The sequence below is a fragment of the Homarus americanus genome, unplaced genomic scaffold, assembly GCF_018991925.1.
Source record: "Homarus americanus isolate GMGI-L3 unplaced genomic scaffold, GMGI_Hamer_2.0 scaffold57980, whole genome shotgun sequence".
Lineage (NCBI taxonomy): Eukaryota > Metazoa > Arthropoda > Malacostraca > Decapoda > Nephropidae > Homarus > Homarus americanus.
The window spans coordinates 9,804,676-9,830,844 of NW_024716703.1; the positions used below are offsets into that span (position 1 = coordinate 9,804,676).

General features: G+C 41.7%; 1 protein-coding gene across 1 annotated transcript in view; it reads right to left on the reverse strand.

Moving 5' to 3' along the window:
* LOC121858278 overlaps nt 1-26,169 on the reverse strand; it is a 127,465-nt gene that overhangs the window by 43,275 nt on the left and 58,021 nt on the right. The window contains exons 3-6 of the mRNA XM_042354588.1: nt 8,369-8,563; nt 6,380-6,535; nt 5,545-5,696; nt 4,451-4,595 (exon numbers count right to left, since the gene is read on the reverse strand). Coding sequence (XP_042210522.1) covers nt 4,451-4,595; nt 5,545-5,696; nt 6,380-6,535; nt 8,369-8,563 — 648 coding nt within the window. The remainder of the gene's footprint in view (nt 1-4,450; nt 4,596-5,544; nt 5,697-6,379; nt 6,536-8,368; nt 8,564-26,169) is intronic.

Sequence of the window (26,169 nt, forward strand, 5' to 3'; positions counted from 1 at the left end):
ATAATAATAATAATGATGATGATGATGATAATAATAATAATAATAATTTACCTGTCTTTGGTGGTAGCATCATCATTTTGACTGACATGATTTTTCTTTATCAATATTATATTTATTAATTTTTCGTTTAATTTAAAATATTTGCTTCATGGTAAGACAATGGCTTATTATTGCGACTGATGACTGGCATTGAATAAATACTTCAAGCTGCACAATAGGAGAAATTTCGTCTTTGTCTCTGTCTGTTTGTTTTTGTGTTTTTCTCTCTTTATCTCTCACGGTGTTCATAAGAAATCGAGTTCCTGCCAAATTGATCCATTCAGCTGGCGTCATGACTGGTTAGGATTGTCACTACGAAGAAATTTTTATTGTTTCATTAAAACAAAAATGCCTGAACTTATCTTTTACTTTTATCATTCCGTCGTGTTCTTTGTTGATGAGTCCTAGTAAGGTAGTCACTCACAGCTTCATTCCAAGTCTCTACAAATCTTTTTTTTCTTTTTAAGTCGCTAAGATGGTTATTCTCTCTCTCTCTCTCTCTCTCTCTCTCTCTCTCTCTCTCTCTCTCTCTAAAATTTCATAAAACACACAATGGATTCTCTGGTGGGTTAAAATTATTCACTGTTCGCTGGCTAATAAATCTCTCACCAGCTCTTTATACCCTAAAAAAAATCAACAGGGTGATGAAAATTGTAGATCAGTTTAATAGGTGTGATGTCCTGCCTCCTGAATTTATGACTGTAGGTAGATGTATGTATAAACAGACAGATAGATAGAGTAGATAAAGAGAAGGAGAGAGAGAGAGAGAGAGAGAGAGAGAGAGATAGCAAAATATGGAAGGAGATAAAAAATCAAATCAATAGAAAGAGTGAATGACAGGAAAACGAGACTGAGATGATGTAAAGAGACAGATACTGAGACAGACCAACAGAGAGACGCAGACATACAGAGACATAAATTAGTTAGGATGGGGAGTCCTAAGGTCTTGGTAAACATTATGGATAGCACAGTAAATACACTTTGCTATCTTCTAATACAACCAAACAAAATACTGCTTTATTTAATTCTATGTTTTGTTGTGTGTGTGTGTGTGTGTGTGTGTGTGTGCATACGTGTGAGGATGTGTATGAGTCGGGGAGGGGGGGACTATACCTTCTTCTGGAAGGGTAAGCCTGCTGCGGAGAGAAACCGCAATTATGGAGTTAGCTTTGCCATCCGCCACGCATCCTACACAGGCTAAATGAAATGCCTGATGGGATCAACGAGCGCATCATGACGCTCAGAGTCACACTGAATCACTCACGTCATGCCTTTTTCATCAGTGCATACGCCCCAACACTGGATGCAGAGGATGACATCAAGGAGGCCTTTCACGCCGACTTCTTTCCCAGGAGACGATAAGGTTGTGCTCCTTGGTGACTTCAATGCCAGAGTTGACAAAGATGCTGACATTTGGCAGGAAATCATAGGGAGAAGTGGACAAGGCAAGTGTAATGCCAACGGCGTACTCCTCCTCGGCAGGTGTGTTGCACACAACCTTACTATCACCAATACCCACGATCCAAACACTGGCATCTCATTAACTACAGCAATGTCAGAGAGAGAGATCACCGAGTTGTCCTCTTCACCCGAGTTATGCGTGGCTCAGATGACTGCGACACTGATCATCGCCTCGATAGTGCCAAGCTCTCACTTCATGTCCCCCCAAAACGACGATGGCAACAAGCCTCCAGAAAAGGTTTTAACACTAAATGTCTGGAGGTTCCAGCGGTAGCACGTGATTGCAGAAAGAAGCTCGAAAATGGGCCGATAATAATAATGGTTGCCCATCGTGTAACGAAGATGGCCGGTCCTAGGGCTAACTAGACATGAATTTGTTTAAGGTGTAGAAGCGGGATCTCGCTGCTGTTCATAGCTGGCAAGATTATCGCCCGAGTCCTCCTAAACAGACTACTACCTGAGGCGGAAAACTTCCCACCAGAATCTCAACGTGTCCTTAGATCATCACATGGCACCAATGACATGCTCTTTGCTGCTCGCCAGATACAGGAAAATTGCAGAGAACAGTGTGGCGACCTATACATGGCCTTTATCGACCGAACCAAGGCCTTCGATTCGGTCAACAGGGAAGCCCTCTGTCGGATCCTCAGCCGTTTGGCTGCCCACAAAAATTCATCGCCATTGTGAGGCAACTGCACGACAGCTTGAACAGCAATGCCCTGCACAATGGCGTGCAGTCTGAGCTGTTCCCCATCCAAACGTGGGGTAAAACAAGGATGTGTACTGGCTCCAGCTTTCTTTTCCATCTTCTTGGCTGCCTTCCTTACTCGTGCTAGTGCCAATTAAGCCGGCGGGGTGGACACTGAGTACCGGATGAAGAATCTTTTCAACATAAGACGACTCCAAGCAGGAACAAAGAGGTCAGCAGCTTCCATTACTGAACTTCAGTATGCAGACGATCTCACCCTTGTCTCTCGCACTGAACGCGACCTACAAGAGATCTTGAACACCTACGCAGATGCATATGCACATTTTGACTTTGCGGTGAATGTACGTATGAGTCAGATTCTCTTTCAGCCTGCCCTTGGTTCAGACACACCTCCACCATCCATCGAGCTTAATGGTAGTACCCTCTCTGATGTTACCTACTTTCAGTATCTCGGCTCCTAACTGTCCACCACCGCGGACATCAATAATGAGATTCAACATCGGATCAGCTGTGTATCCCAAGCCTTTGACAGACTACGTACCCGTGTCTTCAGCTGTAGGGAGCTGAAATTATCTACAAAGTTGCACGTATATCGAGCAGTGGTCCTCACTACCCTGCTATATGGCAGTGAGACATGGGTCACATACAGGAGGCACCTCAAGGCCCTTGAAAAATTTCACCAACGTAGTCTACGTTCCATCCTCCGAGTTCGCTGGGAAGGCAAGAGAACAAATGCCAGTATTCTCGCTGACACCTACTGTGGGAGCATCGAGGCTACCATTATCCATGAACAACTACGTTGGACTGGCCATGTTACCCGCATAGACGATAGTAGACTGCCAAAGCAGGTATTTTACAGCCATATAACGAATAGCAAACGTAATGCTGCCGGGCAACTGAAAGGGTATAAGGATAGTCTTATGACAAACCTGAAAAATTGCCAATTTGACCCCCTCACCTGGGAGACGATCACTCCACACCATAACGCTTGGAGGATCACCACACGAGAAGGTGTCAATACTTTCGAATTAGCCCGACTACAAACTGAGGCAGACAAGCCCAGGACCGGAAAGACGCTGGTGCCGCCCCTCCCGCACTAGTTGGAGCCCTCCACAAGTTCAACTTCTGTGAACGACTCTGCCGGTCCTGTATCAGCCACTTTAGTCACCTCAGAACTCACCAACCGAGGTGACATCCTTAATAACTCATATCATTGTATCATAGCTGGATGATCGTCATACTCGATTCCGAGTGACAGCAAAGTAGTAGTAGTAATATTGTGTGTGTGTGTTTAGTGTGTGTGTGTGTGTGTGTGTGTGTGTGTGTGAGTGATAATTCGTATAATAATTAATGGTTTAAAACCAGATAATTAGCCCCCAAAATCGAAATATTTTGTTTCTTTTGTTATAATACAAATATATTAGAAACCTTTTTTCCATAAAATGCATGTAAAGTGACCTGAGTCAAGGAGCAAACACTGATACTATTCGTCATTCTATTTTGTTCATTTAGTTTTATTGATGTAACAGATGTGTTTGTCGCTACACAACGTAATATCACTCACCTGTAACACCTTTTTGTTCCCCACCCCCCAAAAAGTTTTTACGTCCCCTCGTCGCTCTAATTTAACTATGTTATATAACCTCTCTGTTCAAATTAGGTCATGACCACTGCTGCTATAAAATGTTGGAGGTGTGTGGCAGCGTTCTTGTCTGGTATAACAATGCTGATGATGTCGAAACACTTATACATGTTGGTCTACGTGAGAGGTTGTTAGTTAAATAGACTCAAGTTCTACTAGGCCCCAATTATAATAGTCCCCAGACTAATAGACTCCGATTTTAATAATCCCCAGTCTCAGCGCTTTGGCTGCTCAAGGTTCCCTAACTTGAATAAAGTCGCCTGGCGGTAGCCATATTAAAATAATAAAGTGCTGGACTTGCAGCGAGATAGTTAACCGAACCCAAACTAAACTAAATTACCACTAGGATTGGAATCTGTTAGGTTTGGGACTCATTAGAATTGGAATCCATTAAAATTAGAGTCCTTTAAACTTATGGCCTAATTAGGACTGGGACCATTTGGCCAGCCCCCACGTAAGAGAGGACCTCAAAGCCGGAAGAGACATTTAAACAGATTTGATTGCATTCTGCTGCATAATGGACCAAGTTTGGTAAGGAAAACTTGCCCGAGATGAAAAAGAAGAAAGGGAGAGAGAAAGAGAGAGAGAGAGGTACTCACAGTAGACAACAAGAGTGGTGGTGTCGGTGAGGGGAGCTTGGTGGAGGAGAGGGTTGACGCCGCTGCAGGAGAGGATGGTACCGTCGTGCTCTCGGTTCACCATAATCGTCAGCGTCGCCGTCGTGATGTTCCCCCCATCATCTATCTATGGGAGAGAGCAGGACAATAAGAGAGGGAGAAAATGTAAGAGTGAATGAAAGAGAGAGAGAGAAAGAGTCCTTATATGTAAGAGAGAGAGTCCTTCATATATAGGAGAGAGAGAGGATGAAAGGAAAGGCGAATTCAATGTACATGAGAGAGAGAGAGAGAGAGAGAGAGAGAGAGAGAGAGAGAGAGAGAGAGAGGAGGGACAGGTAGTGAGTTTTAGAACTAAAAACTATATGAACATAGTGATGCCTGTTTAGCCCCTTGAGAATATATAACAGTGAGAGAGAAAAAAACAAAACAGACAGACAGGGAAAAGACTCATTAGACAGATTGACAAAGGTATAACAGTATACTCACACGGTGGGTGACCTGGGGTGCGGGACGCGGGTAGTGTGCTGGGGTATACTCACACGGTGGGTGACCTGGGGTGGGGGACGCGGGGTAGTGTGTTGGGGACATGGTGGGTGACCTGGGGTGGGGGACGCGGGTAGTGTGCTGGGGTATATCACACGGTGGGTGACCTGGGGTGGGGACGCGGGTAGTGTGGTATACTCATCGTGGGTAACCTGGGGTGGGGGGGACGGTAGTGTGCTGGGGTGGGTAACCTGGACCTGGGGCGGGGTGGGGGTAGTGTGCTGGGGTATACCATCGTGGGTAACCTGGTGGGGGACGGGGGGTAGTGTGCTGGGGTATACTCACATCGTGGGTAACCTGGGGTGGGGGACGCGGGTAGTGTGCTGGGGTATACTCATCGTGGGTAACCTGGGGTGGGGACGGGTAGTGTGCTGGGGTATACTCACATCGTGGGTAACCTGGGGTGGGGGACGGGGGGTAGTGTGCTGGGGTATACTCACATCGTGGGTAACCTGGGGTGGGGGACGGGGGGTAGTGTGCTGGGGTATACTTAGAGCGTAGGTGACCTGTGATGAAGGACGGGGTATACTCACAGAGTGGGTGACCTGGGGGAGGCGGGAGTGGCCACGCCACCAGGTAAGGTGGGCTGGGGGGTGTGAACCCGCGGCGCGACACACAAGCCTCATGGTGGTTCCTGCCGTCACCGCTGATCCTGAACCCAAGATCCTCACCTCCACCGGCGCCACTGTGAGGTAAACAATGATGTTAACAATAACACCATCTGTGGTGTGTAAACAATAGCGGTATTAATAACTTAACAACACTATCTGTGGCTGTGTAAACAGTAGCGGTATTAATAACTTAACAACACCATCTGTGGCTGTATAGACTGTAAACAATGACGGCATTAATAACTTAACAATAACACCATCTGTGGCTGTGTAAACAAAGAGGGTATTATTAGCTGTGCAAACTGTTAATAACAACCACAACAAAAACATGAGTAATTATAAGACTACGAGTTTACCATCAATACCCGCAACATTAACAACAATTTCAAGGAACACACAGATAATATCTATCATTGAGCAAAAAGTCCATTAAGAAGCTTCAATATCAACCTTCAAATCTACGCCACACACCCACCTTCCCGTCATTACTTTACCTCTGCGTCACTACTTTTTATCAAATTTAAATCAATAATAACATACAAGAAATATAAGGAACGTATAATATTTTTGTCTACAATCTTTAGTAGCAGTGACTTGTTAGATGTAAGGTAGAAACCCTTTTATGCCTTGCTGCTAAGAAGGTTGCAAAAAGATTCATTTAATTTTTATTTTTATTTTTTTTCGAATTGACACAGGGGATACCGTAATCATGTAATTTCAAGATGTGTCAGTATTTTATATTTACTTCTCAACTTACATGTTATATTGAGAGAGACCGTGGCTGTGCGGGGCTGAACGATGGTCGTCTCACGGTTCTCACCCTCCATGGGGATGTGGGCCTGACAAGTTAGCGTCTCCCTAAGTAGCTCTCTCGTCGCTGTCACTGATACTACCGATTCCGCCGTGTACGTCCCTGTTACGAGAAAAAGAAGAATGTTATTAATTATTATACACAGCTAGACGTAGCCATACAGTGACTATTATCACCAGTAACGACATCAAAGTTTATCCTTCATCTATCATCCTTTCTCTGAAGTTTTCCATCCTCTCATCCTCCATCGTATTCTTGAAAGAAATTCTTCCCAATTGTACGATCGTCTGTTTTATGCAATTTATCCTAACGTAACCTAACCTAACCTAACCTAATCATTTAACTAAAATGGTAAAAATCGCAAAAAAACAGCCGATCGTGCAATTGGGATGACACTAGGAAAGTTCCTGCTTGTCTGCTTTTGTCTTTTTGATGAATGAGAAAAGCTTAGAATATTATTTTATAATATGATAGTAGTTTACCTTTAGTATCTACAATACTTTTCTAGGCCTACAGAGTTTCTCAGTATTATACTTAAGAGTCATTAAGATTGATTGTATAAAAAGAGAGACTATGTGTTTTTTCTCATTATGTTCTTAGGAAGCTTGATAAAAATATATAATTGCAGGTAGCTATATAATATAAACATGACGTACTTCACATATTTTACAAGGACAGTCCTGTAGGTTCGAAAAAAGAATATACACATTTTTTATGGCAAGGAACCACTCTAGTTTGTGTGTCTAAAAAGCAAGTGACCTGAGCTGAAGGGTGAGCAGACCCAGGGAGGAGAGAGGAATATTCTACTCATTAATTAAATAATTTAACATAATAATAATCAAAGTATCTTAATGATGGAAGGGAGAAAATACAACTTATGTAAAAAATTATGAAAATTATTGGAAGTTGATGAAATTTAGTAGTATGTTATTGAGAGAGTATCTAAAACTAAGGGATTTTCTTGAAAATTGACTAAACCTTATGAAATTTATGGAAAGTTTATTCACAGTTTAATGAAAGTTAATGATCAACGATAATTATAAACAGGTTAAGTGATTTTAAAAGGTGTATTTTACCTGATAAAATTATGTGGAGGTTATTGAAAACTTAATGAAAAGCTTCATAATGTAACAGAAAGGGAGAGAAAAATGAATGAGAGATAAATAAAAGTTTATGTAAATTAATTAAATTTTAACGAAGTTGATCAAAGGTAACGAATTAATGAGCTAATGAAAGTTAACATAACATCAGTGAATTAATTATAGGTTAATGATGCTAATATAATGGCTAATTTCAATTGATGAAAGGTCAAGGAAAGGTCAATAATATCCAATAGATTAGTGAGAATTGATTTTACTAGGTAGATGAAGGTTAATTACCGGTAACTATTGCGAGAATAATGAAGTGTTAATAATGATGAATTAAACTGCAATGACGTTTTATAAAAAAATATTAATATGTGAATAATAGCTAATTAAATTAAAAATGAAAAGTTAAATGATATGTAATGACATTTAAAGGAAATGTTAATGATAGATGATGATAGTTAAGGAAAGGTCAATGGTAGAAAGTGATAGTTAATGTTAGGTTGATTATAGTTAATGTGACGTTAATGAAACTCAGTGTAAAGTTAATGATTGGTTATGATAGTAAATGAGAGGTGAATGAAAGGTTACGGGAATGGTGATCTCAATGACAGGTGAGAAACGTTCTTATTCTGGTGTAATGAGAAAGAGGGGGAGGAGAGAGAGGATAGAAGGAGATGGGGAGGGGAAAGAAAGAGGGAGAGAAGAGGGAGAGAGAGAGAGGGGGAGAGGAGAGGAGAGGAGAGAGAGGAGAGAGAGAGAGAGAGAGAGAGAGAGAGAGAGAGAGAGAGAGAGAGAGAGAGAGAGAGAGAGAGAGAGAGAGAGAGAGTAAAAAAATAATATAACTCACCAGAGATAGGGTCTAATGATGAGTTAGCACTGAGTAGAGGGAGACGGCGTCCACTGTGCCACCAGGTGAGGACAGGTGACGGACGACCCCCTGAACTGCGACAGGTGAGATCAGTCCTCTGTCCCTCTCCCAGGGGTCCTACAGCGCCCACCACCCCACGCCCACGCCAGAGCACCATGGGGGGACCCGGGGGAACTGTAAGAGAGATAAAGGTAGGTGTTGATATACGGACGGCAGGTTCCTAAGAGTACTGTTTGTATAGGTGAGAAAAAACAGTCTGCTATGTAAGGTTTTATGTGCATCCGACCCGAGAGCTGTCGTGGGGTTAATAAGACACAGGTGAAGAAGAAGAAGAAGATGAAAAAGAAGAAGCTCTCAGTCGTGGCGTGACCACCCAAGGGAACAGACGTACCCATAGGTGCTCTTGACTTCCCGATTGTCCCGCACAGGTCCCCTCAGCCGGCAGGTTTTGCCAGCATGGGGGGTCGACATAAACGTCCCAGAAGAGGCTTTCTCATAGACGCAGACGCAGACATCTCTGATACTGATGCCATTACCAACTCGCCTGGTCATACTGAATCCAACACCCTTCAAGAGTCAGACCCCAGTGTTTCTATGGGAAACGCTAGCCACAGTGGAAACACCAATGCCATGGACCCTATCACCCTGCCCTCTGCCAAACAAACAAGTAAGCTGAATCTCCACTTCCCCAAGGACTCTCTGAAAACTGTAGAGGAACGCTTTAACTGGATGATGAAGTACTGCAGACAGCACGGTTTCAGCATTGAATTCCGACAAGGTAAGAACCGGAACTTTATCAAGTGTCAGACTCCTGAGGCCTATGAAACACTTAGTACTGTTGGCTTTGACGGGGTCGTCCGCTGCCGCCCCCTGTAGACGCGGATGAATGTTGCTACATCCTAGTGAAACGTTTCCCCTTATACGCTGACATCGAAGATGCGCGTGACTTTAACTCTAGTATACTGAGTATACGTCGCCATTACTGGGGGAAGAGTTCCACAACCAGCTGTCATTGTCAAGTGGAATGGAAGGGAGTGCCCAACCACTGTGAATGCCCACCCACTCTTACCCCCACTGCAAGCAGAAGCCTACCATCCTGAGCCTGCATTTTGTGTTGTCTGTTCTCATTGGGGTCACAACTTCACTGCCTGCTGTCGTCATGATCGGCCGAGATGTCGCTTCTGTTCACGTAACCACAACTCCGCCGCCTGTGCCCAGAAAATCAAAGACCACCTTAATAGTGGTGGGGTGGGCTATGTAATTAATCCCAGATGTTGTAACTGTGGCGGCCGGCACAATGCTGACTCACGGCAATGCCCCAATCGCCCGTCTGTCCCAGGGGAAAAGCCTCCCCGAAGGCCAAGTCTACCACAACGCCCCCCCCCAGTCTTCCGGGCCACACCCCCCTGTGTACCCTGTGTCTCCAGCAACGCCTTCTTCAACAACACCTGCCTCTGCCTGGCCTCATCTGGCTACAACACAGCAGTCCCGGCCGTCTCCTAACTCAACTACTACTGGGCCTCCTCCCCGTCTCTACTCTGAGGCTGTCAGGCCTTGTGCTCCCACCGGTGCCCCCCCACAACCCCCCGCCAGTGACATGACACAGATCATATCCCTCTTCCAAGAATTTACCAACCGTATTGAACAACTCTTCGCTACACTCTGTACCACCATCTCCCACCTACTCCTGCCCTCTGTTGCCACCCAGTCACTCCTCTCTTCTGGTTTGACACAAGCTGTTGGTCCCCCTGTGAGCCCCCCCTGCTCACGGCCTACTCCACCGCCGGCGGCCTTCACTACTGGTGTAGCGCCTACCGGGCCTGCCCTGGTGTGTCCTGCTGCCCCCGAGCGAAGTCCTGCCCCATCCTCACAACACTTGGTGCCTCAACCTGTCCTCCACCCACCGCAAGCGCGCCCGCTCCGTGTCTGAGCTGTCTCCACCAGGGCTACCTGGACCTGAGGACACCACCCCCGGCTACCTGTACCCCACCGACATGTCGACGAACACACCATCACAATAACACTAAAAGGTGTGTCCCTCAATGTTGTCAATGCCTATGTGCCTCCCTCCACCCCTACTGTACCTGCCCCACCACACCATATCACCTCCACCCCCACTGTACTTCGCCACGCCTAGTACATTGGCAACCCTGAGCCTGGCCGCACTGTTTGTAAACTTTGTGGTCAACAGACTCTCACACCCTCTTTCACCACATCCTCATTTGCCCTATGACCTCCCCCTACAGGGGTGGCACCTCTTCCCTCCCTGACCAGATATCCCTCCTCCTAGTGACAGGCCTGGCACTTGACATTATTAGGGACCTGCCACACTTTGCCATAAACAGATAAATTGTACCGGGAATTTTCCCCCCACACACTCATCATTGTCACTTTATGTAACTTGCTGACAAAACCCATGACCCTTCAGGCCTTTTACGCCCTTAATGCATGAGTCATAAAGGCAAGCATGAACTCCGCATGCTTCCCAGTTGGGCACTGTAAACGCTTCTGCGCTTCACCTTGCACATGATGTAAGTGCCCAATAAACTAAAGTTTCCGGGGCAACCTTAGAAGAAGAAGAAGAAGAAGAAGAAGAAGAAGAAGAAGAAGAAGAAGAAGAAGAAGAAGAAGAAGAAGAAGAAGAAGAAGAAGAAGAAGAAGAAGAAGAAGAAGAAGAAGAAGAAGAAGAAGAAGAAGAAGAAGAAGAAGAAGAAGAAGAAGAAGAAGAAGAAGAAGAAGAAGACATTCTCACATTGATGTTAACCCTTTTAGGACGAAACTTTATAACCATGAGTATTACGACATAAGTTGTCGTTCACAAATGGCCGAAACTTAAACCATCACCATCAAAGCGTTATAGTTTAAACTCTCACCATCAAGGGGTTATAGTTTAAACTCTCACCATCAAGGGGTTATAGTTTAAACCCTCACCATCAAGGGTTATAGTTTAAACTCTCACCATCAAGGGGTTATAGTTTAAACCCTCACCATCAAGGGGGTATAGTTTAAACCCTCACCATCAAGGGGTTATAGTTTAAACTCTCACCATCAAGGGGTTATAGTTTAAACTCTCACCATCAAGGGGTTATAGTTTAAACCCTCACCATCAAGGGTTATAGTTTAAACTCTCACCATCAAGGGGTTATAGTTTAAACCTTCACCATCAAGGGGTTATAGTTTAAACCCTCACCATCAAGGGGTTATAGTTTAAACCCTCACCATCAAGGGGTTATAGTTTAAACCCTCACCATCAAGGGGTTATAGTTTAAACCCTCACCATCAAGGGGTTATAGTTTAAAACTCTCACCATCAGGGGGTTATAGTTTAAACCCTCACCATCAAGGGGTTATAGTTTAAACCCTCACCATCAAAGCGTTATAGTTTAAACTCTCACCATCAAGGGATTATAGTTTAAACTCTCACCATCAAGGGTTATAGTTTAAACCCTCACCATCAAGGGTGTAGTTATAGTAGCTTAAACCTCACCATCAAAGGGTTATAGTTTAAACCCTCACCATCAAGGTGTTATAGTAGCCCTCACCATCAAGGGGTTGTAGTTTAAAACCTCATCATCAAGGGGTTATAGTTTAAAACCTCACCATCAAGGGGTTATAGCTTAAACCCTCACCATCAAGGGCTTATAGTTTAAACCCTCACCATCAAGGGCTTATAGTTTAAACCCTCACCATCAAGGGGTTATAGTTTAAACCCTCACCATCAAGGGTTATAGTTTAAACCCTCACCATCAAGAGGTTTTAGTTCAAACCCTCACCATCAAGGGGTTATAGTTTAAACCCTCACCATCAAGGGATTATGGTTTAAACTCTCACCATCAAGGGGTTATAGTTTAAACCCTCACCACCAAGGGGTTATAGTTTAAACCCTTCTTTCTGGCGTTGATGTTTTCAGGGTATTATGAGTGGAGGTGGCACGTCTGAACACAGTATCACTCTTAATAATGCGGAATATGTCGTCTCATTACGGCGAAGCATCTTTCATAAGTCTGTACTTAATTTGGAATAACTTACGCTGGTACAATTATCTCCTTGAGTACGTTGTCTTAACCCCTTGAGTACGAAGTCTTAACCCTTTGAGTACGATGCCTTAACCCTTTGAGTATGTCATCTTAACCCCTTGAATACGATGTCTTAATCCTTTGAACACGATATCTTATCACTTGAGTACGATGTCTTAACCCTTTGAGTACGATGTCCTAACCCCTTGAGTACGATGTCTTAACCCCTTGAGTACGATGTCTTAACCCCTTGAGTACGATGTGTTGACCCCTTGAGTACGATGTATTAACCCCTTGAGTACGATGTGTTGACCCCTTGAGTACGATGTATTAACCCCTTGAGTACGATGTCTTAGTCTCTTGAGTATGTTCGTAATTCAGAGTGTTGAAGAGACTATAGTAATAGGCTACAGGTTAAGCGTAAAGAGCCTAAAAGAATATAGAGATATAGTCGTATTAAGTCAAATCAACTTGTGTAGCTTAATTAGTTTACCATCACACTTGGGGTGAATTAATATGTTTCTTACAAAGAAGAAAAGGATAAGGATGATGAACAGCGATGGTTAATTTGCATAAACACTATGTGCACGCAGGTGGGAATACACCTTTCAGGTGGTAAATGACTGTAATAAAAGTAGTAATTGACGACACCTGGAAGGGGACGACAATCAGTAACATCAGGTGGGCAGCAAAAACTACAGGTTCGAACAATGAATATTTCACGTAAGTGAATGTTTAATAATATACGTAAAATAATATCCAAATTACACTAAGATTTTACCTTAACTAGACATACGTTCACTTAGCATTGAAAAATGGAAGTAAAAATTCTTTGGGAAAAATCTGTGCATTACTCGTCTCGTAGCTGCTGCTAAGTGAACGTATCCAGTTAATGAAATCTCACTGTAATCTATGATGATATTTTTGTGTTTTATCTTAAATGAATCGGGTAAGCATATAGTTACACCTTCTCTTACGAGGGATTTTCGCCGTATGGACCTTTCAGACTGTGTACCCTATACAGGCAGACTTATAGATTGCTGGGTACCTGCGCCAGGTGAGAGTAATATGACGCATAATTACAGAACAGAGCACCTGCAGCAGAGAGAGAGAGAGAGAGAGAGAGAGAGAGAGAGAGAGAGAGAGAGAGAGAGAGAGAGAGAGAGAGAGAGAGAGAGAATATAATTATGTAAATCAACGTGATAATAAGCATAAATTTCCCAAAGAATGTTTTAGCATTTTACTTTCAATTTCACATAATATCCGCGTGAAGGTGCAAATTTTCCTCTCCGTGATATATGTGCACTTTTATCCCCTGGGCTGATATTCTCTCTCGTCTCGCATATAATTGTTCTAATCATCTCTATCATCATCCCTGAGGTCACTCGCTAATATATGTTCCTACCTTCTGTGGGTGTTGAAGTCTCTCTCTCTCTGCTCCGTGTGTGTACTTGTTTTCTATATGTCTCCATTTATGTATCTGTCTGATTTGCAGCCAAATATTTCTTATAATCAAATATGCAAACTTTTATAATGTTTCTGCTAGAATTGTTTTAGATATTCCTGATCCGGTTTTAATTTTCCCGAGTTCATGAGAGAGACAGAGAGAGAGAGAAAGAATGAGAAAGAAAGAGAAAGAGAAGGTGAAACAGGAAGAGAGAGATAGAGAGAAAGCAAATACTCTAGTTGATAAATGTTCTTCACTTAATGCATTGTCCAGTAGTGTTCATCATGACATAACAGCTTCAATTCATATGACAAATGTTTACAAATTACAGAACTTAATATGACAGCATTAAATGTATGTGAACCATGTGATAATTGGTGATATACTTGTATATAGTCAGCAATAATCATCGCTGAATAACAGGTCCAAATAAGAGTGGGAGTTATATACTTTGGCCCATATAACTTTATGACGGCTGAGCTGTTCATTAACAGCTGTTGGGTGACCAGAATAAATTAACTGATACACACACACACACACACACACACACACACACACACACACACACAGGCACATCCACACACACCCCACACACACACACACACACACACACACACACACACACACACAGGCACATCCACACACACACCCCACACACACACACACACACACACACACACACACACAGGCACATCCACACACACCCCACACACACACACACACACACACACACACACACACACACACACAGGCACATCCACACACACACCCCACACACACACACACACACACACACACACACACACACACACAGGCACATCCACACACACCCCCCACACACACACACACACACACACACACACACACACACACACACACACAGGCACATCCACACACACACACCCCACACACACACACACACACACACACACACACACACACACACACAGGCACACACACACACACACACACACACACACCCCACACACACACACACACACACACACCCCACACACACACACACACACACACACACTACATGCCTGACCACCATAGGGTCAAGACCTATTCAGGCGCTGGCTAATGTTCGGCCCATTCCCCAAGTCCCTCTCCCTCACCCATCCTCACCACCGGGATATCAACATAATCAAAAGTGACAATTTCGTTTCGGAAAGAAGTGGGATCAGTGTTGAACAGTGATGAACAGTGTTTAAGCCAGTGAATTCAGCACTAGACAGTACCAGTGAGAGCCGTGACCCACCAGTGAGATAAGCATCCCTGGGAACTGACCGTCATCTTCTGACAAGGAGGTGCTAATCAGTCCACCCTGAGAACAACAGTGGGTTGGCTTCACACCTGACTTCGAAATAACACAACACCACCCAGTAGGGTGGGTTACTGTGACACCACCCCACACCACCCGGTGTCCCCATGACCACGTGAGGTCCTTCATATTAACACCCGAGGACGAGTTGCTGCACCACGTGAACACCACACCACCCGGTGACCCCATGACCAGTCCAGGCCCGGGCCATCAGCTGTAAACTATAATAATTTGTATGTTCAATCATTGTTCCTTCTTTTAGTAATGAAAGCTTTTGTTAAACGACCTCCCACCCCATGTCTTTGTATGTAATAAGTTATTTTTGTGCAATGTATATTTTCAGCCTTCGGGCTGCAAAACTTTTTCAATAAACCGTTAATAATTATTATTATTATTATTATTATTATTATTATTATTATTATTATTATTATTATTATTATTATTATTATTATTATTATTATTATTATTATTATTATTATTATTATTATTATTATTATTATTATTATACTCCACTCCTCTCTTAACATGCATTCATTCTTACTGTCATAAAAGATTTGTTTGGCTGTGGTATTTCTTCAGCAGTAACGCTCTAATATGGTTTACTGATGACGCACGCACAGGCCAGCATCACCCTTTATGAAACAATACAGTTCTCTACCATTTACTCCCCCCCTCCCCACCCCCCCACCCTAGGGGTGCTGGTGGTAGAGTGGTACCGCTCTTGCCTTCGCAAGCGAGATGTCACGGGTTCGATTCCCGGGCCGGTGGAAGTTGTTTGGACATACTTCCTAGCCCCCCATTAGTCCCTGTTCACCTAGCAGTAAAGTAGGTACCTGGTGTAGATCGAAAGTTGCGAATTCGTATTCAGGGACAAGTTGTTGGAGCTTCTAATAACTTGATGACATAAACCATTGACTCTTCAGGCTTCTACGCCCTTAACTCATGAGACATAAAGAGAGCTCAGGTTCTCAACTGGCTCAGCCATGTTAATATTGTTATTATTATCCACTCTGTATCTGTATTTTTCTGGCTAAATAAACTGTTACAATTCAATTCAATTCAAAGGCAAGCATGAACTTAGCATGCTTCCCTGTTGGGCACTGTAAACGCTTCTGCGCTTCACCTTACACAAGGATGTAGGGGAGTGCCCAATAAATAATAAAAAAAAAACCTCCCCATTTACTTCGCGACATGAATTATAATTTTACTTTTGCTTACATAACCTTTATCTTAAGGCTGTCTCTTCCAGAATTAGTCCCTAACATTCCTAACTTCCCTTCCAAATCACCCAATGGAATAGTCTCATATCTAAACACAAGCTAAGACCACCAAACTTACACTTGCTTTACAGTCTCTTACTAACCCAACCACGAAAATATTTTACAACTATTGTAATCCAACTCTTACTTAGAATCAGTTTCACAAACACAACATTCAATAAGTTCTCATTTATCCCCCACATTTTCAATCTTTCTTATATTGCTTTACTTTTTACTCTATCGTAAGCGGTTTTTTTCTAATCTCAATTAAGGCTTTAGGAAAATATTTCCCTTATATACACAGACACTTTTAACACAACCTACCCCTCTTCACCTTTACCTCACAACTGGCCCTTCACCTCCACCTCACAACCCCCTTCTCCCCTTACACTTCCACTGGTAGCGTAACAAACACAATTCTTGTAAAACATCTGAAAATCAAGTAAAATAACCGGTTATTGGTCAGTGTGTCATTAATTCACTAGAGCGTGACAGCATGTATTCAAGATATTCATTGATTAAACTACGCAACTTATCATGAGGTAAAGTCCAGTATTACACCATGTCTCTCTACCCTCATCTCACAGCCCCTGTAGAATATTTTGTAGAATTACTGGGGCCTCGAGGATCATCAGAGTAAAATAAGTCTGAAAATTACACTGAGGCACATGAAATAACTTCAATAAACTGAAAGACTGCCGTAACCTTGGTGCTAATGAGCCGCCACATACAGAAAAATTCCATGATTTTTCCATAATATTTTTCTCCAGGATTGTCTTTGACCTGAGGAAACGTTCACTCGTCTTATCGGAGTCCTTTCTCTCTCTCTACCTACATTCTCTCTTTTTCCTCTGTATCTCTCTGTCTTCTATGTATCCTTAAGATTCATCCAACTTTATTTAATATATTATTTTTCTCTTTGATGATAAATAACCATGAGAGAGAGAGAGAGAGAGAGAGAGAGGTTAGCTGGCACGTCATGTGTTTCTTTGTATGAATGATAAATGTATTGACCTTTTGCACTTTTGATATGCAGTAGGTCGTTTGGTAATCCCTGGTCTTAGCTTTGTTGACATTTAATTTCTAAAACATTACAGGTGTCGAGGTGTTCAGATATACTTCATAGTTTATCAGCAAGTGTTTCCATCTATTTTGTCGTCTGTTACTTGGAAGGTTGTGCTTCCTCAGAATCCCCTCTACTCTATTCCTTCCCAAATCTTTCTGGGTCTACCTCGTGGTCTTGTTCCCTTAGACTGCTAACACCTCCTCGTCTAGGCAATCCTCCCTTCATTCTTCAGGTGTCACAGCCATCTTACCTGTGACACCTAGATCTTATCGCGTATTCCCGTCGTATTCACCGTTTGTGTTATTCTTTCTCTCTGACTTTTATTTTTCATATTCTTGCTCTAAATGGCTTCGTCTAAGCTGATTGAATTCTGTTCGTATCCTCATTGACCAAGTCTCGGGTCAACAGGTCAATACTGGGGCGTACACACTATGAACAAATAAAAAATTTTGCTTCTCGTGATACAACGTCCTCAACTTTGGATACAAAACACTTGCAATTTTCACTTCCTTGATGTTCATGGTATTACAGATATCGACTTCTTATACTCTGCACATAATTAATAGCTTATTTTTTCTGCTTTTGTCTTCCTATTAATACTGTACGTCTCATCAATTGTTTAAATTTCTGACTGTAAACATAAATTCGTAATATGCATATTGAAATTATGAGTGTGTGTGTATCTGTGTGTGTGTGTGTGTGTGTGTGTGTGTGTGTGTGTGTGTGTGTGTGTGTGTGTAGCTAGTGTGTGTGTGTGTGTGTGTGTGTGTGTGTGTGTGTGTGTGTGTGTGTTTATAATAATAATAATAATAATAATAATAATAATAATAATAATAATTAACGGTTTATTGAAAAAATTCTGCAGCCCGAAGGCTGAAAATATACATTGGGCATAAATGACTTATGACATACATTGGTGGTTTAACAAAAGCCTTTATTAGAGAAAGGTAAAGGAACATACAATGAACATACAGATTAATGTAGGTGTAGAACAGGAAACTCGTAGTGTAGTAACCCCCTCCCAGATGGTGTTAGGAGGAACTCACGTGGTGTAGTAGTTCCCTCAGATGGTGTTATGAGGGACCTGGCGTGGTGTAGTAATTCTCTCGCAGATGGTGTTATGAGGGGCCTCACGTGGTGTAGTAATTACCTCACAGATGGTGTTATGAGGGGCCTCACGTGGTGTAGTAACCTCACAGATGGTGTTATGAGGGGCCTCTACGTGGTGTAGCACTACTCACAGATGGTGTTATGAGGCCTCACGTGGTGTGTGTGCACCTCACAGATGGTGTTATGAGGGATCACGTGGTGTAGTACCCCTCACAGATGGTGTTGTGAGGGCCTGATGTGGTGTAGTAATTCCCTCACAGATGGTGTTATGAGGGACCTCACGTGGTGTAGAAATTCCCTCACAGATGGTGTGATGAGGGACTTGAAGTGGTGTAGTAATTCCCTCACAGATGGTGTGATGAGGGACATGTGGTGTAGTAATTCCCTCACAGATGGTGTTATATGAGTGAGGTTTGGTCTTAGGCCTTCCTATCGTAGACGGATTAACACATCGCTGGTTGTTGTTGGGTCTCACGGGCCGTTATCACTGGGTACCTGGGACCTCAATTGTGTGGAAAGTTAATCTCGGGTACGACTGTTACTGTTGAGTTGTTCTTTAATTGACTTGCTAATCATGTTCACCACTGTTCACCTGAGCCACCACTGGTTCCGTTCCTTTCCTAAATGAAATTGTAACTTCTGGCGAGAACTGTTGATATTCCGGTGGGGAGGAGGGTCTGTGGGAGGGGTTGGTATAGGCTGGTCTTAATAGCTTGACCTGGTTGCCAGAGAGAGTTATTAGGTATTGCCCTTGACCCTTCGGTGGTCACATGTGTGTGTGTGTGTGTGTGTGTGTGTGTGTGTGTGTGTGTGTGTGTGTGTGTGTATGTGTCTATGTGTGTGTGTGTGTGTGTGAATGCGTGAGTGCGTGCGTGCGTGTTTAAGTACAAGTAACCAAATATTAGTACATACAGACAGACACAACCAGAGAGGCAGGACGAGTTAATAACCCTCTGTACAGACCATTAACCTTCATTTTCACAAAAAAGGGAAAGACAAATTGCCTGGTTGGATCATCTTTCTTGGGTGGCAAAAGTGATTACCAGGGCGGGAAGAAATAGTTTGGCCATATGCAAATTAGGAAGATGAGGCAAAAGGTGTATAATCTGACTCCACACTTACAATGATATATCAGGAGGAAGAAAACGAAACAGGTTAAATACATAATAAGTAAGAAACAGACAGACAGACAGACAGACAGAGAAGATAGACAGACAGACAGACAGACAGACAGAGAAGACAGACAGATAGAGAAGGACAGACAGACAGACAGATAAACAGACAAACAGAGAGTTACAGACAGAGAAGGACAGACAGACAAACAAACGATAATAGCATAAATTAAAGTTACGTTTTATAAAAGTTGAATTCAATTTCCTTACGGCTTCCACTATCAATTTTAAGCTCCCTTGCGCAAACGTCTTTCTTTATTCCGGTTCACACAAACGACTATAAGCTTCCTGACAAAAATGCTTTTAAGTTTACTCACTAAACAGTTTTTAGGCTTCCAAACACAACCTTTTTAAGCTCCATTTATAAACGTCTATAAGCTTCCTCAAGCAATCGTTTTCAAGCACTCTCACATAAACGTGTTCAAGCATACTCACCCAGGGACAACAAAAACAATAGGTACTTGACGAAAACTTTATGATGACTGAAGATAAAATATCTATGAAGAAATTTGTTCAAATCCACGAGGAAAAAAAGGAAGACAAATTTATGGTTCTGATTCCCTAACAAATTACTTAAAAGTGTCTTATATACGGATAACTTCCCTGAAATATATGTATTGACTTCTGAAAAAAAAAATTACTTCGTGGAAAAAATAAATTTTAATCTCCCTGACAAACACTCTTAAACTCCTTGAACCTATACTGTTGTTTGAAAAGATAAACAGAATTCATACTTCCTGAAATAAAGTATTAAAAGAGTCCTGACTTAAACGCCGAAGCCCTGTAACTAAAGAGTATTTCGGCTTTTTGATGCAACTCTTTTACTGCATGATAAATATATTTAAAGCCTTGAAAAAAACACTTTAGCACCTTGACCAAAAAAAGTTAATGCGCTGCACAAAAAACTTTGAGGTTACCTTTTTTCTTTTCTTTTTTCCCTTTTTTACGGGAATTAGCCCACCCGGGCACAGGTCGAACGACCCAAAACGGGGCCTAGGTGGGCGAAAAAATAAGAACAGAAAGAAATTAAAAATAGAGAAGAAAAAGGTTATACCGTGTTAATCTACACCACGAAGATGCCGGAAAACCAGCTTTTTAAAGTGAGAAAGATTGTATAAGTATGGAAGCACAGAAGAAGGCAGAGCATTCCACAGTTTGTCTGTGTGAGGAAAGAAGGATATACTATAACTGGTTATTCTAGTGTGACCGACATCCACAGAGAAACGGTGGGCACCGCGGGCAAGACGTGTGTTACGAGCCCATAGCCTTGCCGGCGGTACACAGGATGCAAAATCCACCGAACATTGCCCGTTAAAGTACCTGTAAAAGAGAGAGAGTGAAGCAAAATTTCGGAGAAGAAAAGGGGAAAAAAGATTGTCAACTAAAGGAGTAGAGTTAATAAGACGAAATGCCTTTGATTCCACCCTATCTAACAGTTGGACAGAAGAAGAGCCACCCCAGATATGAGAGCAGTACTCCAAGTTAGGACGAATGAATCCTTTATATACTTTAAGCAACTGCGCAGGAGTGAAGTAGCTACGGCATCTGTACAGCATTCCCAACTTTCGGGAGGCAGCTTTAGCTATGTTAAGGATGTTACTTTTTGACGACAAAGAAAACATACGCCAAGTTCGTTAAAAAAAATATTATGTATCCCCTCAATCCCTTCGCTGTAGGGACGTTACTTAATATTATTTTATTTGGTTAACGCCAGACGATCGTATCCAGCATAGAGGAACTCGTACACAAGAGGTAATGACATAATAACATATAATATAAAACAGAAAATGTTAAGGGTCTCGGTGACCAAATGGAAAGCCAATATTTACCTTAATAAAACAACAAACACACACCACCTCACAAAAGTCGTTTAGGCTCGCTTACAAAAGCAAAACATGTATCCATTTTAATCCCAAAATAACTACTCCGCAATATTTTTCTTAGGTTCATTGACGATCAAAACATATCATTTATCTCTTTTAATAACAAAAAACAACAACGACAACATATAGTTTGTAAAAAAATCGATTAGGTTTGCGTTGCGTTGACTGCTACTGCCACTTACAGTTACGGACAGATCAGACGGACGCTGTTGACAGTTTTCCCATCACCACCTGTCCCAAATTCAATATACTGTTGAGTTATAAAGACAGAGAGAAAGACTGAGTATATGACAGGTAAAAACATAGAGAAGAAAAAAAAAGCAGACTGACAGAAAATCGTAAATAGAAAGAAGAGCAAAAAGAATGACAGAAAAAGACAGATAGAAATACGAAGAGACTATATGAAAGACAGATTCAATAATAAAAAGAGTGATAAACATGCAAAGCAAAGGAGAGAGAGAGAGAGAGAGAGAGAGACTGTCAACAATACACTCTTCCTCGCCATGATTAGTCTGACTTTCATAAACAGAGTAATTAAATCTTTACAAAATCCGAACTGACATTTAATGGTAATTAAATGTTTGTGTTTTCCAGTTGTAACACAGACACATTTTTTTCCCTTTCTATGATTACATGTATCTATTTCTCTATCACTTCTATATTTACTCACTCACTTACTCAACCACTACACACACTTTTCATAATATCCTGAGACTTAACTGACTAATTTCATGAATACATAAACTGCCCTGTAGGGAGGAAATGAATATTTATTTGCTGGTGAGAATTTACTTCCATTTGCATGATTAACAAGTGTCAGTGAGTCTCTCTCTTCTTTGTAGCTGACTAGTTGTTGTTTCTTCAGGATTCGCTATCAGGCAAAAAGATACTGTATTAGAGATTTAGAGACACCACCAAACTTATTTATTCAAATGCCAACACGCACGCACGCGAGCGCTCTCTCTCTCTCTCCTCGACACCGGCTCTTGCTTCCACCCTAGATCTCTCGTCCAGAAGGAACCAGAAGCCCTCAGTTCCAGTAGCGCATTCTGTAGGTTTGAAGGAAACGTATGATAGTATGGAGAAAATACTGACCGCTATTAAATACAAGGAGTATAGATGGCAGATCTGCGGCGATTTGAAGGTTATAGCCCTTCTACTCGGCCTTCAAGGAGGGTTCACGAAATGTTGCTGTTTTCTGTGTTCATGGGACAGAAGAGCAACAGAAAAACACTACAACACAAAGGACTGGCCAAAGAGAGAAAAGTTAGTTCCAGGAAAAAGCAACGTTAAATATACTCCCTTGGTAGACCCAAACGATGTACTTCTACCTCCTTTACACATCAAGCTGGGACTAATGAAGAATTTTGTGAAGGCTATAGACAAACAAGGTGATGGGTTCGTGTACTTGAGGGGAAAATTCTCACAGCCTAGTGATGCTTAAGTCAAAGAGGGTATCTTTGTTGGCCCACAGATAAGAAAGTTACATCGTGATGACGACTTTGAAAACAAACTGAATGAAAATGAGCTATTTGCATGGAAATCCTTCACATCTGTAGTCAACGGGTTTCTTGGAAACAAGAAGGAAGAAAAATATTGCCAACTTTGAAAAACTACAAAAATTTAGGATGCAGGTTGCCCCTGAAATTCCACCTCCTACACTCGCACTTGGATTTTTTCCTGAGAATCTGGGGACAGTTAGTGATGAACAGGGAGAGCGATTTCATCAGGACATTAGACGTATGGATGAAAGGTACCAGTTGTAGATGGGATCCTGCCCTGATGGGGGAGTGATGTTGGTTTATACAATCGGAGGACAATACAACACATAAAAGGATGAAATATAATAACAAATGGCCCTACAGTGGCTAATTTAATACTTTTTGTGTCTTCTTATGATTGTTTCAGTCTTTATTGAATTTTAGTGTGATGACGTGGAAAAGGTAACAGGAATAACAGGAAAAATAGTATTTTTAAGTTTTTGTATTTGTAAGATTAAATTTTTTGTATAACAAATAAACTGTATATGCCAGAGAAATTTTATTGCCAGATTTGAAATCAGCACCTCAAAATTACCAAAAGGAAGCTGCTCTGAACCAGGTTACGGATTTTTTTTTTTTTATTTGTTGCCTAGTGTTATCAATAACTCGTAGTCAGCCAGTGCGTTCACTCTCAGCCAATCTTATATTTGCACTATTACTGCGTTGAACTTTCCTGTTGTATGACTTTCTCCCCACCTTGTTATTATACAGTATATCATATTTATATCACTGAAGTTACTTGAATATTAATTGGCAATAAAGTAAACCATTCCCCAGTTATGTAACTGTATATTTTCAGCCTTTTGGCTGCAATGGTCTTTTAACAAACCGTTAATTATTATCATTATTATTACACACACGCACGCAAAGGGAATCTAGACGTAACAATAAAAACACTTGTAAAACCCATTAGATTAAAACATCGTGTTTACCAAATAACAATTTAGAAAAGTGGTTTGTGCTATACAGGGAAAAGTTCAAGGGAAGTAATGCAAAGGTGCAAAGCAATACCATTAATTGAATTATGTTGGGATGGACGTAACTCTAAACACGGGTGATGACGCAGTCGCTAACACCTTACAAACAGGAATGGAAAATAAATAAAAACAAACAAAGAAAATACAGATAAAAATTAGACAGACAGACAGACAGACAGAAAGATAGATCGTAAAGGAAGGAAAATTATATTTTTGCGTATTATCCCTTCTGTATCTTAGTGCACATAATATAATATTTACTCTTTTGCCGACGTCAACAGTGGCTATTGACTCCCTTAAAGGTGCAAACATTAAGTATGGATTTATTCACAGTAAATGGCGCGTTGAGCATCATTTTTTTCTTCATTTTTTAAATAATCTCTCTCTCTCTCTCTCTCTCTCTCTCTCTCTCTCTCTCTCTCTCTCTCTCTCTTTCCCTATGTAATTTTTCTATTTATTTTTCTTTTCTATTTTCTAATTTAATTTTTATCTCCGAGTTCATCTCTTTCTCTCAAGCCATCGTTTTCCTTCATTCTCTCTCAATCTCTATGTTTACCTACCCATGTCATATCCCAAAGAAGAGCCACATAGTTTTTTCTCTCTTAAGCATTAAAAATTCGTCTCGTGTGTACAGTTTTAATGACTAAAACAACATGGCAATTTCTCTAATGTGATTCCAGTTAAAGTGACTTATTAATACGGTAATTGAGATATTTGTAATAGAAACTGTACTTAATTACAATAGTCCAACTCATTATCCTTGAAATAATTAAGATCTTTCCTTTTCTTACACGTTGAGTTTATATTTAAAAACTAACGTTCAATAAAAATGTCCAATTGAAATAAAGTGAAAATTCTTGTGTCATATGAATGCCACAGAGCCTTTTACTGTGGCACTGTTAATGCCTAATGAGAGTTAAAAAACTTTACTCATATATAATTTAATAAACATAAATACATCGAGCCACATAAAAGGTTGGATAGGATGACGTAACCAATTCTGATAATAATCCAAATATCATGAATTTGTGTTACGAGAACTTTTGAAGTATTCATTATGTGTTCAAGACTTCTAATACTCAATGGTGGTGTGAACTGATACAATGTATAATACAATATATTATCATACACATACTGAACAGTACTCCAACACAAACAGTACTCCACCATTGGGATGAGCGTCAACAATTCTGCTCCCGACTATACCGCCCTTCAGGATTTATTGAACAGTCTCAAAAACTGGGCCGCCAACAACCACGTCACCATCAACCATATCAAGACCATGGTTATGCACATCAACCTCCCCTCCGACGTTGTCCCACCCCCTTCCATTACCATAGGTCCCAACACACTCCAGGTTGCAGATTCCATTAAGCTCCTCGGCGTCACCAAACTCAACAAGCTAAATTGGAAACCACACGTCAGTGAAGTTGTCAAATCCTCCAGTTTCCGTCTCCACCTCCTCCGCCGACTCAAGTCCCTCGGAGTTCCTGCACCCGAGCTCCTCCGTGTTTACTCAACATTCATACTTCCCAAGTTCACCTATGCCTCCCCTACCTGGTCTTCCTCCCTAAATGCCACACAACGTAAACACCCTTTCGACTCTCACTGACCATCACCACGACCTCATCAGCAAATTTGGTAAGAAGCTTCTGCACCATCCTCGACACCGGCTCCTACTACCACCTGAGATCCCTAGCCCGAGAATTGCTGTTCGACACCACAACAGCATCCAGCCCATGCAAACACGAACTGATCGCTATAAGAACAGCCCAGTACCGACCATTGTAAAAATTATCAATAACTTGTAATAAACCAGTGTATTCACTCCCAGTAAATCCTACTTTTTGCACTGTCACTATGTTGAAATACCCTGTAGTTTGAGCTTTTCCCCACCTCGTTATTATATGTCTTATTTGTATCACTCTGCTCTTTCAATAAACCATTAATTATTATTATTATTATCATTAATATTATTAACAACCA